Consider the following 17,218-nt stretch of genomic DNA (forward strand, 5'->3'; position numbering starts at 1 on the left):
GCACACAGCCATGGCACCCTGATGCTAGCTATGAGACAGATCTGTCAACCTTCATGAACCCATTGATCTTTGTAAAGAAATGATTAGAATGAGAATGGCTTTTCATTACCCTTTAGTATTTGTTGGGGGTGACTGGGACTGGGTGTGATAGGGTGGACCAGGGGTCTTCAACAGGCGGCCCATCTGTTTGGGATTCATTCTGTCAATTTGCAGTGTACAAATGATTATAATCCTGTTCCGTCCCACAGACCATCCACTCAGAATCTAGTTGGGGACTCTTACGGTAGAGGCAGGTGTAATGAAAGACAGAAGAGAGGTGGATGGAACCACCGCCGCTGGGGGGCATATGTAGTCGGGTTTTAGCGGCACGCGGCACGCGGATCTACCACCAGAACCAGACCACGGCAAAGCCCTCCTTGATCTGACACAACTGTGTAAGCAATATGTCTGAAACTCTACCAAGCTATTAGGTGGAGTTATTAGGTGGAGCTAAATGATTGAACCTATCCTGTCACATCTTTGTCTATCTGTTTCTATATCCGTGTCTTGTGTTAGGGGCCAGGGGTTGATTTGAAATCGGGCATACTTTGCATTCTTTAGGACATAAACTCGATGAATATTGTGACAAGAGAATATAAAAAACCTGAAAATAACTATTCTGTGATCTTGAAACATAAAGTTACAGGACAAAGCACGAAGAACCGTAACAAGGGAAGGCGTACACGCCTTTTGTCAAGAGTGGAACCACATTGTTAAAATAATACACAATCGTTTTACACACGTTAGATCAAATTGGCAGAGAGATTCCTTTCAAGCCAGGGAATGATACTGTGATGTGAAACCTATGCAAGCGCACCTTTCACAGCGCCTTTGGATCTTTCCCAAGTATAAAAAGGAAAGAAAAACTAAATTAATGACAGCTCAGTGCTCATGGCTGAGCTCCTCCTAAAGCCAGAACAGATATGAGAGAAGAGGGAGATAATCAGTAGAGGACCACAGACTGCTGCACTGTGCCAATAGATACAGTCCATGTAGCTAGCTGGCTCCAGGCTGTTCCAGTCTGATCCTGGGCCATGATAAAGATGGTGATGATGGGAGGGAGAGCCAACAGAAAGAACCTGTGGTTTGGAGTGGACTCAGGAAGTTCAAGGAAACTCCCACATCGGAGGAAAGAAGAGGAACATTTTATTTGACGCTAACCTACAAGAATGTAGGATCTCCTTGTCAAAGCGAGGGCTTCCCCTTTTTCCTGCCATGTTATGGCTGTGGTCTTCCTTCTGATCTGTCCATACAACTTTTAGGATCCCCTGAATAGTCAGGCAGACATCTTAGAACAAAAATAACAATAAAGTGAGTGGAATTAAGGTGAAAGGGCATGAAGGGATACACTTCAAATAAACTGTACATGAACGGCTTACCGGGCATGAAGGGATACACTTCAAATAAACTGTACATGAACGGCTTACCAAAACTGATATAATACAACTTCTAAATTTGCACTCAACATAGAACATAACACCATGCCAGTGTGTCATTCGGAAATGTGAAACAGTGAGGGAGAGGGGCAGTGAACTGACTTTTCACACACACAAACACTCATGCACCCTAGTATTGAATCTCTCGGCCAGTGTTCTACAGAAGAGCTGACACGCAACAGTGAAATGTAGAGCCTGCCAGACATCTCTCCACAAGCTGCAGGTACCAGAGGGTGGGGAGGGGGAGGGGGAGGGGAAGGAGGGAGGGAGGGAGGGGAGGAGAGGTTGGGGAGTGTAGGAGTGTGGATGACAGGAGAGGTTGACCCAGAGGGGGGCGAGAGACAGAGAGTGAGTGAGGGAAAGTGGGAGAATCCAAGGGGATGAATCAGCGTACTAATTTGGTGCTGCTGTCTATCTCTTCGTTCCTCTCTCTCTCCACCCTACTGTACGCCATCATCACACCCCTCCCCGGTTCCCCCACAGTGATCACAGTGCGTCTAGGAGGACAGGTTAGTCCCTGACTAGACCATAGAGGGGTCACAAGCTTGAGGTAATTGGTTCTGAAGTGCTGCCAGGTTTGCCTGGGGTTGGGGACTGAGACTGGGGGAGACAAGCTGTAACTGAGAAGTCGGATGTCCCCTGTGATAGAGTCAGAGACAGGACTGTCACTGTCCCCTGACTCCATGCCAGAGCAGTACAGGGATGCTGAAGAGACTTGTCCATCATAGACACACAGATCCTGAGTCTTCAATAACAGATGAATGAGTGGACTGACAGCTCGTGCCACACCCTCTTTGCAATGATCAGATGGGCGGGAGGCCTTGGTCCATAGATACCTCGGAAGCATCCCTGCGATGGGGAGGAGTGGAGGAGGAGGAGAGAGGATGATAGAAGATGGGTCAAGGGACATTTGTAGTTGAGAGAGGGCCGATGAGATGTGGCTTTGCCCTGGGCCTGCCACAACACTGTCAGCTGCTGCTGGGACTCTGGGACCCTCAGAGACTCTTCCTCCCTCGCACTCTCCTCCTCACACTCTCTTCCTCACACTCTCTCACAAGGACAGAGTGTTTGAGTGGCATGTGTTTCTCTCCAGGGAAAAACCTAAACAGGTTATAGCATAGGTTATGCACTAGATGGGAGAGGCCATTTATTTGACTTATCATGATTTCCTCTTCTAGAACAAATGTGAGATATGTCTTTGGGTGCCAGTGTCCAATAGTATTGCCACACCCTGCTGTTGCAAGGGGGTCGTGTGTTCTCCCGTCGCTCCAGGTTTAATTATAAAGCATCACTGTCAGAGTGTTTCCCTGATGCTAGCAATATGAAAGGATGTGGCTATTCTCAGAGAGCACTCACACGAGAGAAGAACAGCTGTGGTTGACGCCAGCACAAGCTGACACACGCAAACGCGGAACACGCACGGACAGAACATGGAACATGCACAAACGGAACATGGAACACGGAACATGCACAAATGGAAAACACACTCGCAGTAGATCACGAGTGCATCCACCTATGCAAACATACTCAGATAATCCTCTGACTTGCAGTAACTAACTCGTACTGTAACCCCCCACTTGACTTGACACTATCGGCAGTTGAAAACGTAAGGTTATTTGCGTAACCCCAGTTCTCTGATGATGTACATGAGATGTATCACATGTGGGGTTCGCTAGGACCGCCTACTCTCTCGAAAGTACCTATCAAATGCGTCTGTTGGGGACAAACAGGTAGAGTGGAAAATGTGGTGAGAGACCATAAAAGGAGCCAGTCTCCCACCATCTGGTTATTCTCAAGCATAATTGTCTTCCTCACACTCTTGCGAGCAGGGGAAACGCAATGATATAGTCACACAACTGCTCCACGACAAAAACGCACCAATTGTAAAAACATTGAGCGTGCATAAGTAGCTGGCAGGCCTGTTTTTTCTTCTCTCTCACTGGCTATGCCTCGCTCTCCAAGTGAGGATGGATAACTGCTATGTTATGCTTAGCCAGCTGCATACCAGCCTGCATCCAACTACTGGCTCGCTTCTGAAGCAAAGTAGGGTTGGTCCTGGTCAGTCCCTGGATGGGAGACCAGATGCTGCTGGAAGTGGTGTTGGAGGGCCAGTAGGAGGCACCCTTTCCTCTGGTCTAATATTCCCCAGCGCAGTGATTGGGGACATTGCCCTGTGTAGGGTGCTGTATTTTGGATGGGACATTAAACGGGTGTCCTGACTCTCTGTGGTCACTAAAGATCCCATGCCAATTATTGTAAGAGTAGGGGTGTTAACCATGGTGTCCCGGCTAAATTCCCATCTAGCCCTCATCCCATCATGGTCATCTAATCATCCCCAGCTTACAATTGGCTCATTCATCTCCCCTGTAACTATTCCCCATGTCATTGCTGTAAATGAGAATGTGTTTTCAGTCAATTTACCAGGTTAAATAAAAACATTTTTAAAAAGCCCTTCATGACGATAGCTGCCAGGACTAGTCATAAGCAGGATTGTAACTGCCGACTGGAAAATCACTGGTCATCAGGGGGCTCGAAGATGAGGAGGGAAAGGATTGGTGTCGCTCAGGCATCCAGGGGGTCCACTTTTTCTTTGCCTGTTAAGCTGGATATTCTCAGCCAAAGTGTAATTTCTCCCACCACCACTAGGCTCATGGTATAACCACATCCTTGGATGACACTACAGGAAGCACGGATGCTATGGTCTGTAATCCTACAGATCTCCTCCCAATCTGGGTCTAGGGTCTCCAAGTTCAAGTTCAGTTTCTTCCTCACCTCCAACAGTAACTCAGCCGGCTATTACTCAACAGTAAAGAGGTCACGTTGAGAGCTCTAAATGCTTGGGCCAAGACCATGTTCGTTTTCTGAAAAACGGAGGCAGTAAGGCGCTGGTATCGTTAATAACACAGCACATGGGGCTGGTGTGGTGAGCCAGTGACAGCTGCACCGTGGGAGAGTTGCCAAAACTATATTGTGTATGTCCAGGCTTGGGGTACCCTTAGCAAAAATCCTGCTAGTGAGGGTTTTTCCCCACAAGCCATTAGCCTCCCCGAGGCAAGCTGGTACCGCAGGGAGCAATTCCTTTATTGGGGCTGTATGTGACTGGAGTCTCTTTCTGTCGTATAGTTCCCTTGACGGGCCCTGAGCCCGCTTGCAGATACTAGATGAAGGAGCCCAAACTCTATTGGAGGAGGAGCAGCTCCACTGCTCTCGGGCCGTCAGGTCAGCAGACCTGAGAGGGCGGGAGAACGTGGTCGTAATCTCGAGGATCTCCGTGAGATTAATCCCATCGTCATCCTCATCATCCCCTAACTCAACCTCCCCCAACACTACGTCGTCGAACAGTGAGGGGAGGGAGTCAAGGCTATCCACCATGACCTCGCCCCAACTGGGCTTAGTTGCGGAGAGCTGAGCCTCAAGCTATCGCTGTTGGCTCGAAGGCAGTCTGCAGGGTCCTTGAGTCCTGTGAGCACTGTGAGCACTGGGCATGTTCCTACCCAAGCAATTGATGCATAGAGGATGGGAATCTTTCCTGCTTGACCTCACACACACACACACGCACACTAACGAGCTGAGAGCGTTTGCCACAGAGACAGTGAAAAGAGGTGAAACCTGACTCAGAGCCAGTGTTGATTCACCATGCTGTCACTCTCTGGCCGAGCTCCTCCGATATCCTTTAACCCGACACCATGCAGTCGCTGGCAATAAATAGAGCTTGGACTGAACCGTGTAGGACTACGGCAACATGAAAGCCACAGTTCATACGACTGACTACTGGTGGAGTCACAGTTCAGACAGTTACAGTGGTGTGGAGTGGAGTCACAGTTGACAGTTCAGACAGTAACAGCAGTGGCATTCAGTCAGTCACCATTCTGAAAGTCAGAAAGTACATTCAGTAACATAGGGGTCAAAGTTCATAGAGTAATATGGGAGTCAAGGTTAACACAGTCACAGTTCAACAGTAATATTAGTTAGTTGTTTTGAATGGCAAAGCACAGGTGATGGAGAGGATGAGGAACTAAATGTGACAGGAATTTTCAGCTCCATCTATGGCTTTGTTGGACCTTGCTTAAGCATGAATTTGGGGAAATGACAAGGCATCAGTAAACAGAGAAACCAAAAAGTGTTGTAATACTTTTCACTTCACATTAGGTTGCTCGCACGCACACAGACCGTAAAAGAAGTCAGAATGCCTCAGACAGAATCCAGGACAGGGCGATAGGAGCAGTGTGTCAAACAGCAGGGGGGCCCTCCTTTACTGAGGTAATTTATTAAGACCGGCCGTCTCTGATTGGGTTCCTGCTAAATGCCAATAGTGTAACCTAGTGCCACAGTGGACATTCCAGGAAGGGGATCTGAAAATAAGACCGCAAGCCAATGCAGACACTCTAGAATAAACTGATCAAGATGGCCTCCAACAGCCAGCTACCAGATATTGACGCACCTTTAACTCTCTTCTAGTTAATTATGTTCAGAAAAAGCAGATATGTCAATGTTTTATAAGGCATTATATTGACCTCTATAGGCATTTCTAAAGACTAAAAGACAAAATATATAATTTAGGCATTAGGCAAAAATAGATTTTCCAAATAGGTCCTTCCTCTGCTTTCTTCTCCTCTGGTTGATATACTGTACTGTAATCATGCCAGCTAATAAGAGCAGAACTGAGTTCAAATACAATTTAAAATATCTCAATTACTTTCAAATACATTCAAAGTAAGCATTCAGATATATTTTATTTGAAAAGACAAGTAGTTTAATATTTTAATGCATTTGGAAATATACTTGGAAAGTATTTGAAATACTGAAAAACACTTACTCAAAAACACTCCCATGCATTTAACACAGATATTTAAAAATAGTATTTGAAATAACTATTTGAAAACACTGTGAAATACAATTTGGCAGACTATTTGGTTTTTACAAATAACCATTAAAATACTCAAATAAAAGTACTTGTTTTGGTCTGTGTATCAGAAAATACTCACATACACAGAAAAAGTATTTGAAATACCAGATACTCAAAGGCACATGTATTTGTACCCAGGTCTGAATAGGAGACAAGACATCACAGAACTTGCCCCCAGCCAGGTTGCAAACTACCCAAAGTCTCGTCCTGTCATGAGGCTGCCAGCTGCAAGCCATTAGACAGACATTGCAGCACGCAGGGCTAAAAAAACACCAGCCCATTGAGTAGCAGGCTGCCACAGAGAGAGGGGCTGTTCAGACTCCCTTCCCTTTCCCTCACTCATCATAACGGAATCCCTCTGGTTGACTAGGACTTTATGTATGTACACTGGAGTGGTGTGACTGGGAGGTATACAGCCTGGTACTATGTAATTAGGCTACTCTGTATTGAGACACAGGGGAAAGGTACCCCCACTTGTTGCTATGGAGAAGGCAATACAAAGAGACAGCCATACAGTTGAAGTAGAATGTTTACATACACCTTAGACAAATACATTTAAACTCAGTTTTTCACAATTCCTGACATTTAATCAGAGTAAAAATTCCCGGTCTTAGGTCAGTTAGGATCACCACTTTATTTTAAAAATGTGAAATGTCAGAATAATAGTAGAGAGAATTATTTATTTCAGCATTTATTTCATCACATTCCCAGTGGGTCAGAAGTTTACATACACTCAATTAGTATTTGGTAGCATTACCTTTAAATTGTTTAACTTGGGTCAAACGTTTCGGGTAGCCTTCCACAAGCTTCCCACAGCTCTGTCAGGAGGAATGGGCCAGAGCTGGTGTAACTGAGTCAGGTTTGCAGGCCTCCTTGCTTGCACACAATTTTTCAGTTCTGCACACAAGTTTTATATAGGATTGAGGTCAGGGCTTTGTGATGGCCACTCCAATACCTTGACTTTGTTGTCCTTAAGCCATTTTGCCACAACTTTAGAAGTATGCTTGTGGTCATTGTCCATTTGGAAGACCCATTTGCGACCAAGCTTTAACTTCCTGACTGATGTCTTGAGATGTTGCTTCAATATATCCACATAATTTTCCATCCTCATGGTGACATCTATTTTGTGAAGTGCACCAGTCCCTCCTGCAGCAAAGCACCCCCACAACATGATGCTGCCACCCCCGTGCTTCACAGTTGGGATGGTGTTCTTCCGCTTGCAAGCCTCCTGCTTTTTCCTCCAAACATAACGATGGTCATTATGGCCAAACAGTTCTATTTTTGTTTCATCAGACCAGAGGACATTTCTCCAAAAAGTACGATCTTTGTCCCCACGTGCAGTTGCAAACTGGCTTTTTTATGGCGATTTTGGAGCAGCGCCTTCTTCCTTGCTGGGCGGCCTTTCAGGTTATGTCAATATAGGACTATTTTTTACTTTGGATATAGATACTTTTGTACCTGTTTTTTCCAGCAGCTTCACAAGGTCCTTTGCTGTTGTTCTGGCATTGATTTGCACTTTTCACACCGAAGTACGTTCATCTCTAGGAGACTGAACGCGTCTCCTTCCTGAGCGGTATGACGGCTGCGTGGTCCCATGGTGTTTATACTTGCATACTATTGTTTGTACAGATGAACGTGGTACCTTCAGGCGTTTGGAAACTTCTCCAAAGGATGAACCAGACCAATTTTATTTCTGAGGTCTTGGCTGATTTATTTTGATTTTCCCATGATGTCAAGCAAAGGGGCACTGAGTTTGAAGGTAGGCCTTGAAACATATCCACAGGTACACCTCCAATTGACTCAAATTATGTCAATTAGCCTATCAGAAGCTTCTAAAGCCATGGCATCATTTTCTGGAATTTTACAAGCTGTTTAAAGGCACAGTCAACTTAGTGTATGTAAACTTCTGACCCACTGGAATTGTGATACAGTGAATTACAAGTGAAATAATCTGTCTGTAAACAATTGTTGGAAAAATGACTTGTGTCATACACAAAGTAGATGTCCTAACCGACTTGCCAAAACTATAGTTTGTTAACAAGAAATTTGTGGAGTGGTTGAAAAACGAATTTTAATGATTCCAACCTAAGTGTATGTAAACTTCCGACTTCAACTGAAAGCAGCTTGGTTAGCCTTGCAAAGAGCATATAGTTGGAGGCTACAACTACTTATAGTAGAGTAGAGTTGACTCTTTCCACGGTTCTCTATTCACACAGCGTTGTTGTGGGTTTTCCAGCCAGATAGGCCATGATGAATAGACAGCATGGCACCGCTTCAGGACTAAAATTAAGTCTTCATCTTACACTGTGTTGAGGCTTTCAACTATCTGTCACAATCAGTCGTCATAGGTAGGGCGTTGGTTTAATCACATGTGGACCACCGGTACTACTGTGTTTATGGTCTTATGATTTCGTCCCACAGGTCTGGCTTTATATAGCATTAGCCGCATTTGTCAATCATGAGACACTATGGTCTGGGAAAGGTCAATGAACTCACTCCATGTATCATTCTTCATGCAAACTACCGCACCGGGCAGACGTCAATTCAACATGTATTCCACGTTGGTTCAACGTAATTTCATTGAAATGATGTGGAAACAATGTTGAGTCAACCAGTATGTGCCCAGTGGGGCTAAGATGAGAATCACTACTAACTAACTCACTTAACATAGATAGCCAATCTTTGCAATATCATTTCCTGTTGATTGACAGAAAGGGCTGAATCCTAAATTGGGATACATGCACGTAACTCCAATGTTGAAATCTTTGACATTATGTTTTACAAGAAAGTATACGTTACACACACATCCAAATGATAAATTACACCATCGCATCAGCATTCAGCTCTCAAGAAAGAGCTTCCTCTCCTGTAGTCTGAATCAGTGTTTCTCCACTCCAGTCCTCGAGTACCCCCTTACACATTTGTATTGTTGCCCCGGACAAGCACACCTGATTCAACTTGTCAACTAATCATCAAGCCCTCTAATGAGTTGAATCAGGTGTTTTTGTCCGGGCCTACAGCAAAAATGTGTACGGTTGGGGGTCCTCGAGGTCCTGAGCTGAGAAACACTGGTCTAAATAACCCACTGGTCTAAATACCTCACTGGTCTAAATAACTAATTGGTCTAAATACCCCACTGGTCTAAATACCCCACTGGTCTAAATACCCCACTGGTCTAAATACCTCACTGGTCTAAATACCCCACTGGTCGAAATACCCCACTGGTCGAAATACCCCACTGGTCTAAATAACTCACAGGTCTAAATAACTCCCTGGTCTAAATACCTCACTGGTCTAAGTAACTCACCGGTCCAAATACCTCACTGGTTAAATAACCACTGGTCTAAATACTTCACTGGTCTAAATATACTCACTGGTCTAAATACCTCACTGTTCAAAACCCACTGTCTAAATACCTCACTGGTCTATAAATACCTCACTGGTCTAAATACCTCACTGGTCTAAATAACTCACTGGTCTAAATACCTCACTGGTCTAAATAACTCACTGGTCAAATAACTCACTGGTCCAAATACCTCACTGGTCTAAAATAACTCACTGGTCCAAATAACTCACTGGTCTAAATACCTCACTGGTCTAAATCCTCAGTCTAAATACACTCACCGGTCTAAATACCTCACTCGTTTAAATACCTCATTGGTCTAAATAACTACCGGTCTAAATAACTCACCGGTCTAAAATAACTCACCGGTCTAAATAACTCACCGGTCATAAATACTCACTGGTCTAAAATAACTCACTGGTCCAAATAACTCACTGGTCTAAATACCTCACTGGTCTAAATACCTCACCGGTCTAAAATAACTCACCGGTCTAAATACCTCACTCGTCTAAATATTCATTGGTCTAAATAACTCACCGGTCTAAATAACTCACCGGTCTAAATAACTCACCGGTCTAAATACTCACTCGTCTAAAACCTCATTGGTCCAAATAACTCACTGGTCCAAATACTCACTGGTCCAAATACCTCACTGGTCTAAATAACTCACCGGTCTAAATAACTCACCGGTCTAAATACCTCACTCGTCTAAATACCTCATTGTCTCTAAATAACTCACCGGTCTAATAACTCACCGGTCTAAATACCTCACCGGTCTAAATACCTCACTGGTCTAAATACCTCACTGGTCTAAATAACTACCACCAGTCTAAATACCTCACTGGTCTAAATACCTCACTGGTCCAAATAACTCACTGGTCTAAATAACTCACCGGTCTAAATACACTCACCGGTCTAAATAACTCACCGGTCTAAATACCTCATTGGTCTAAATAACTCACGCGGTCTAAATAACTCACCGGTCTAAATAAACTCACCGTGTCTAAATACCTCACTGGTCTAAATAACTCACCGGTCTAAATAACTCACGGTCTAAATACCTCACTCGTCTAAATACCCCACTGGTCAAATAACTCATGTGTCCAAATAACTCACTGTGCTATAAATATCACCGGCTAAATAACTCTCACCGGTCTAAATACCTCACCGGTCTAAATAACTCACCGGTCTAAAATACCTCACTGGTCTAAATAACTCACTGGTCCAAATAACTCACCGGTCTAAATACCTCACTCGTCTAAATACCTCATTGGTCTAAATAACTCACCGGTCTAAATAACTCACCGGTCTAAATAACTCACCGGTCTAAATACCTCACTCGTCTAAATACTCATTGGTCCAAATAACTCACTGGTCCAAATACCTCACTGTGTCCAAATCTCACTGGTCTAAATAACTCACCGGTCTAAATAAACTCACCGGTCTAAATAACCTCACTCGTCTAAATACTCATTGGTCTAAATAACTCACCGGTCTAAATAACTCACCGGTCTAAATACCTCACCGGTCTAAATACCTCACTGGTCTAAATACCTCACTGGTCTAAATAACTCACCAGTCTAAATACCTCACTGGTCTAAATACCTCACTGGTCCAAATAACTCACTGGTCTAAATAACTCACCGGTCTAAATAACTCACGGTCTAAATAACTCACCGGTCTAAATACTCACTTGGTCTAAATAACTCACCGGTCTACATAACTCACCGGTCTAAATAACTCACCGGTCTAAATACCTCACTGGTCTAAATAACTCACCGGTCTAAATAACTCACCGGTCTAAATACCTCACTCGTCTAAATACCCCACTGGTCTAAATAACTCACTGGTCCAAATAACTCACTGGTCTAAATAACTCACCGGTCTAAAACTCACCGGTCTAAATACCTCACCGGTCTAAATACCTCACTGTCTAAATACCTCAGTGGTCTAAATAACTCACTGTCTAAATACCTCACTGGTCTAAATAACTCACTGGTCTAAATAACTCACTGGTCTAAATAACTCACCGGTCTAAATACCTCACTGGTCTAAATACCTCACTGGTCTAAATACCTCACTGGTCTAAATAACTCACCGGTCTAAATAACTCACTGGTCTAAATACTCACCGTCTAAATACCTCACTGGTCTAAATACTCACTGGTCTAAATACCTCACTGTCTAATATACCTCACTGGTCTAAGAACTCACCGGTCTAAATAACTCACTGGTCTAAGTAACTCACTGGTTTAAATACTTCACTGGTTTAAATACCTCACTCGTCTAAATACCTCATTGGTCTAAATACCACTCGGTCTAAATAACTCACGGTCTAAATACCTTCACCGGTCTAAATACCTCACTGGTCTAAATACCTCACTGGTCTAAATAACTCACCAGTCTAAATACCTCACTGGTCTAATACCTCACTGGCCAAATAACTCACTGGTCTAATAACTCACCGGTCTAAATACCTCACTGGTCTAAATAACTCACTGGTCTAAATACCTCACTGATCTAAATAACCCATGGTCTAAATACCTCACTGGTCTAAATACCTCACTGTCTAAATACCTCACTGGTCTAAATAACTCACTGGTTCTAAATACCTCACTGGTCTAAATAACTCACTGGTCCAAATAACTCACTGGTCCAAATACCTCACTGGTCAAATAACTCACTGGTCCAAATAACTCACTGGTCTAAATACCTCACTGGTCTAAATACCTCACCAGTCTAAATAACTCACCGTCTAAATACCTCACTCGTCTAAATACCTCATTGGTCTAAATAACTCACCGGTCTAAATAACTCACCGGTCTAAATAACTCACCGGTCTAAATAACTCACCGGTCTAAATACCTCACTGGTCTAAATAACTCACTGGTCCAAATAACTCACTGGTCTAAATCCTCACTGGTCTAAATACCTCACCGGTCTAAATATCACCGTCTAAAATACCTCACTCGTCTAAATACCTCATTGGTCTAAATAACTCACGTCTAAATAACTCACCGGTCTAAATAACTCACCGGTCTAAATACCTCACTCGTCTAAATACCTCATTGGTCCAAATAACTCACTGGTCCAAATACCTCACTGGTCCAAATACCTCACTGGTCTAAATAACTCACCGGTCTAAATAACTCACCGGTCTAAATACCTCACTCGTCTAAATACCTCATTGGTCTAAATAACTCACCGTCTAAATAACTCACCGGTCTAAATACCTCACCGGTCTAAATACTCACTGGTCTAATACCTCACTGGTCTAAATAACTCACCAGTCTAAATACCTCCTGGTCTAAATACCTCACTGGTCCAAATAACTCACTGGTCTAAATAACTCACCGGTCTAAATAACTCACCGGTCAAATCATTGTCTAAATAACTCACCGGTCTAAATACTCACCGGTCTAAATAACTCACCGGTCTAAATACCTCACTGGTCTAAATAACTCACCGGTCTAAATAACTCACCGGTCTAAATACCTCACTCGTCTAAATACCCCACTGGTCTAAATAACTCACTGGTCCAAATAACTCACTGGTCTAAATAACTCACCGGTCTAAATACTCACCGGTCTAAATACCTCACCGGTCTAAATACCTCACTGGTCTAAATACCTCATTGGTCTAAATAACTCACTGGTCTAAATAACTCACTGGTCTAAATAATCTCACTGGTCTAAATAACTCACTGGTCTAAATAACTCACCGTCTAAATACCTCACTGGTCTAAATAACTCACCGGTCTAAATAACTTCACCGGTCTAAATACCTCACTCGTCTAAATACCTCACTGGTCTAAGAAACTCACCGGTCTAAAATAACTCACACTGGTAAGTAAACTCACTGTTTAAATACTTCACTGTTTTAAATACCTCATTGGTCTAAATACCTCACCGGTCTAAATAACTCACTGGTCTAAGTACCTCACTGGTCTAAGAAACTCACCGGTCTAAATAACTCACTGGTCTAAGTAACTCACTGGTTTAAATACCTCACTGGTTTAAATACCTCACTCGTCTAAATACCTCATTGGTCTAAATAACTCACCGGTCATGGAAAGCCTGAGGCCTAATAGCTTTGGCCAAGTATACCAGCTAGAGCAATACCAGTTTAGGGTAAACTCATCCCTGAGTGAGGAGCCACTCACTCTGGTGAGAGAACGTTAAAACAGTTGCTGTAACTTTATAATAAAGTTCAGAGTGTATTTCACACCAGCTCATGATTTTCCCATGCATCATGGAGAATTCACCCAACCCTGTGATGGAATCTAGTGGTCTTGTACAAGGTTTCTCCACCTCACATCTGAAGCAGCCTACCGCAACCCACTGCTACAATCTACCATACACAAGTGGCTGTGTATCCATCTTTTGATCCACTCTAACACTGATACACTGCTAACACGTTCTAATAACTTTCATGGATAAGCATTACTAAACTACATATATGCTACCTTCATTTTATCACTCTGTTGCCGCAGAGAGTGTTCCTGCGCAGCAGAAAATGAAAATTGTATTGTATTCAAGGTTTAAAAAGGCTTCTAAAGTTTGTAATTTCCACTTAAAAAATGTCAGACTTGATTTATCCTAACAAAAAATGTATCAACCCCTACAAAAAATGTCCATTAATTATAATCCACTTATTATTTCACATTTCCTGTTCCAGCAGGATTATTTTCCTGCTGGAGCAAACTGGTCGAATAAAGATAGCACACTTGTATTCAGCCTGGCCTCAGAGCCTGTTGGTAAACATGTCTGAACACACACCCCTCCGTTTCCCACTCTCACCTGGTAGATGAGAACCTTGAAGTGCCGTCTCTTGAGCAGCTCGTTTTCGTTGCTCTCCAGCTTCTTGATCTGGCCAGCCTGCTTCTCCAGGTTGGTGCGGACCGTCTTCACGTTGACGCTGACCTTGCGCACCTTGCCCAGCATCTTGTTGACGGTGTTGGCCGTGTCAGTGTGGCTCTTGGACAGCTTGGACAGCTCTCCCTGGATGCAATAAACAGACTTCTCCATGTCCTGCTGTCTGGCCTCCAGCCCGTTCTGGGTCAGCTGGATCTGGTCCACCACCCCGATGATCTTGTCTAGCAGGGTCAGCACCATGACCCCGTTTACCTGCGCCTCACTCTTGGTGCCCGAGCCCGTGGCCAGCACCAGGTCCACTTCTTCTGAAATGTCGTCTTCATCGCTGTCGGTGGCGGGCTGGACCGCTGCGGCTACCAGGGACACCTCCTCGTCGTCGTCAGACACCTCGGTCAGAGCCACTCGCTCCTGCTGCAAGCCTGCTGGATCCGCCATGGCTGTCAAGTCCAAACACACACCACTCAGCTCTCACGCTCACTGAGGATAAAAATACACTACCGGGAGAACAAACTTTAAGGGGCCACCCTGACCAAAAGTCAAATCCAAATACTTTTCCTTTCTATGAAGGGACACTTACTCTTCCACTTCTTTGGAGCTTTTCCTCTTCCCACTTTCTAGTCTACTTGTCTTCTTGCTGTCTTTCTTTTCCTCCTTTTTCTCTTATTCTCAGTCCTCTCAGTCTCTCTCTCTCTCTCTCTGTCTTTGCATCTACCCTGGGATGCTGGCCAACCAACGGGAGTGGAGCCTCTCACTGCTGAGGCATGTGTGTCCTGACTCAAATGACGGGACTCCCTGTGATACCACCCAGTCAAACTTTTCCTTTCCTACAGCCGGCCCCCAGTCCAACCCACCCGCCCCCCTGCTCCTGGGGCTCCACCCCATCCCCTGCCCAGCCTGAGGGTATAACAACCCCAAGCCTCTGTCTCCACCCCCAGTGGTGGGGCAGAGCCTGGCAGACCCCGCCCCCATGGTAGGGACTTCCAGAGGGGAGGCAGGGGAAGGAGCCAAACATGCACACAATGGCACAAACTGGCACAGATTAAGTGCAAAGTTTAAAGGTCCAGTCACTTGCGTAATTAATTTAATCAAATCTGTCATTTCAAATATCAAACCACATGGTTTAGTCAGAATAGAGTTTTGGCTAGACATGTTCTATAACTGGGAATAGAGCCCGACAGTGGAGGTGTCATAATACCCATAAAACCTAGCGGTCAAACAGGGAAATGGTTCCAATTGTTTTTCCACCATACACTTTTAGAATATATTGATAAATTCACCTTGTCCGAGAGAGATATATATGGCTATCAAAACGTCACGCCAGGGTAAGCCTACACAAAACACAGCCCTTATTTTAAAATGTAAAAAAAATAAAAATAAAATAAAATAAATAAGGGCTGTGTTTTGTGTAGGCTTACCCTGGCGTGACGTTTTGATAGCCATATATATCTCTCTCGGACAAGGTGAATTTATCAATATATTCTATTTACTCTCAGATTTGAAAATGGTAATTAGTATCAAAGTGAACATCATGCAAGACTACAAATCCCTGCAAGCTCCTGCACGTCATCTCTAGCTGACATCTTTGCTAACAGGTATTGTGTCAATTTAAAACTTGCACAAGACAGTTCACAGAATTGTCAATATAAATACATTTTGCCAATTTATTCATTTTTAAACTTAGATAGTTAATCCAGAGATTCTTACCTTTGCCTTAATTCGGCAGTCTCGTTCAGATCATCATGGCATTCTGAAATGATAGTCACATATGATAGTCACATTAGCAGCTAATTAGCATTTCATTTTTGGGTGGGGGGGGGGGGGGGTAAACACAGGCAAATCTAGTGATAAAAGCAACCTTGTCTATCAAAACGTCACGCCAAGGTAAGCCTACACGAGGCACAGACCTTATTTCAAATGGTTCTAAAATCCCCATGGGAAAAATGAATGGTGGAAAAACGATTGGGACCATTTTCTTTTTTGACGCTAGGTTTTGGGTATTATGACTCATGCTGTGGTATTCTATAGTCAAAGTCCAACCTGTAAATGAGATAAATGTAAATGAGATAGAGAATAGGGAGAAAAACTCAGAGTGAGAATAAAAACATGGATTGTTTTATTTATTTAATATACCAGTACACACACACACACAAACACACACACACACACACACACACACCACACACACACACACACACACAACACACACACACACAACACACACACACACACACACACAACACACACAACACACACACACACACACACACACACACACACATACACAGAAGAGACTTTCAAACTCTCCCTGTCCGAGTCTGTAATACCAACATGTTTTAAGCAGACCACCTTAGTGCCTGTGCCCAAGAACACTAAGGTAACCTGCCTAAATGACTACCGACCCATAGCACTCACGTCTGTAGCCATGCAGTGTTTTGAAAGGCTGGTCATGGCCCACATCAACACCATCATCCCAGAAACCCTAGACCCACTCCAATTTGCATACCACCCCAACAGATCCACAGATGATGCAATCTCTATTGCACTCCTCACTGCCCTTTCCCACCTCGACAAAAGGAACACCTATGTGAGAATGCTATTCATTGACTACAGCTCAGCGTTCA

The 17,218-nt window shown here is 43.9% G+C and overlaps 1 protein-coding gene across 2 annotated transcripts in view; it reads right to left on the bottom strand.

Annotated features, from left to right (window-relative positions):
- The window catches only part of LOC111980877 (caveolae-associated protein 1-like), a 40,143-nt gene extending 24,733 nt beyond the window's left edge, over positions 1-15,410 (bottom strand). The window contains exons 1-2 of one of the 2 annotated variants that reach the window (XM_024011922.2): positions 15,175-15,410; positions 14,523-15,034 (exon numbers count right to left, since the gene is read on the bottom strand). In XM_024011922.2, coding sequence (XP_023867690.1) covers positions 14,523-15,032 — 510 coding nt within the window. In that variant the 5' untranslated portion in view covers positions 15,033-15,034; positions 15,175-15,410. Of the gene's footprint in view, positions 1-14,522; positions 15,092-15,174 lie in introns of both variants that reach the window. The other variant, XM_024011921.2, reaches the window with a different exon arrangement.
- Between the last annotated feature and the right edge of the window lie 1,808 nt (positions 15,411-17,218).

This window comes from Salvelinus sp. IW2-2015, linkage group LG20 (genome assembly GCF_002910315.2).
Source record: "Salvelinus sp. IW2-2015 linkage group LG20, ASM291031v2, whole genome shotgun sequence".
Lineage (NCBI taxonomy): Eukaryota > Metazoa > Chordata > Actinopteri > Salmoniformes > Salmonidae > Salvelinus > Salvelinus sp. IW2-2015.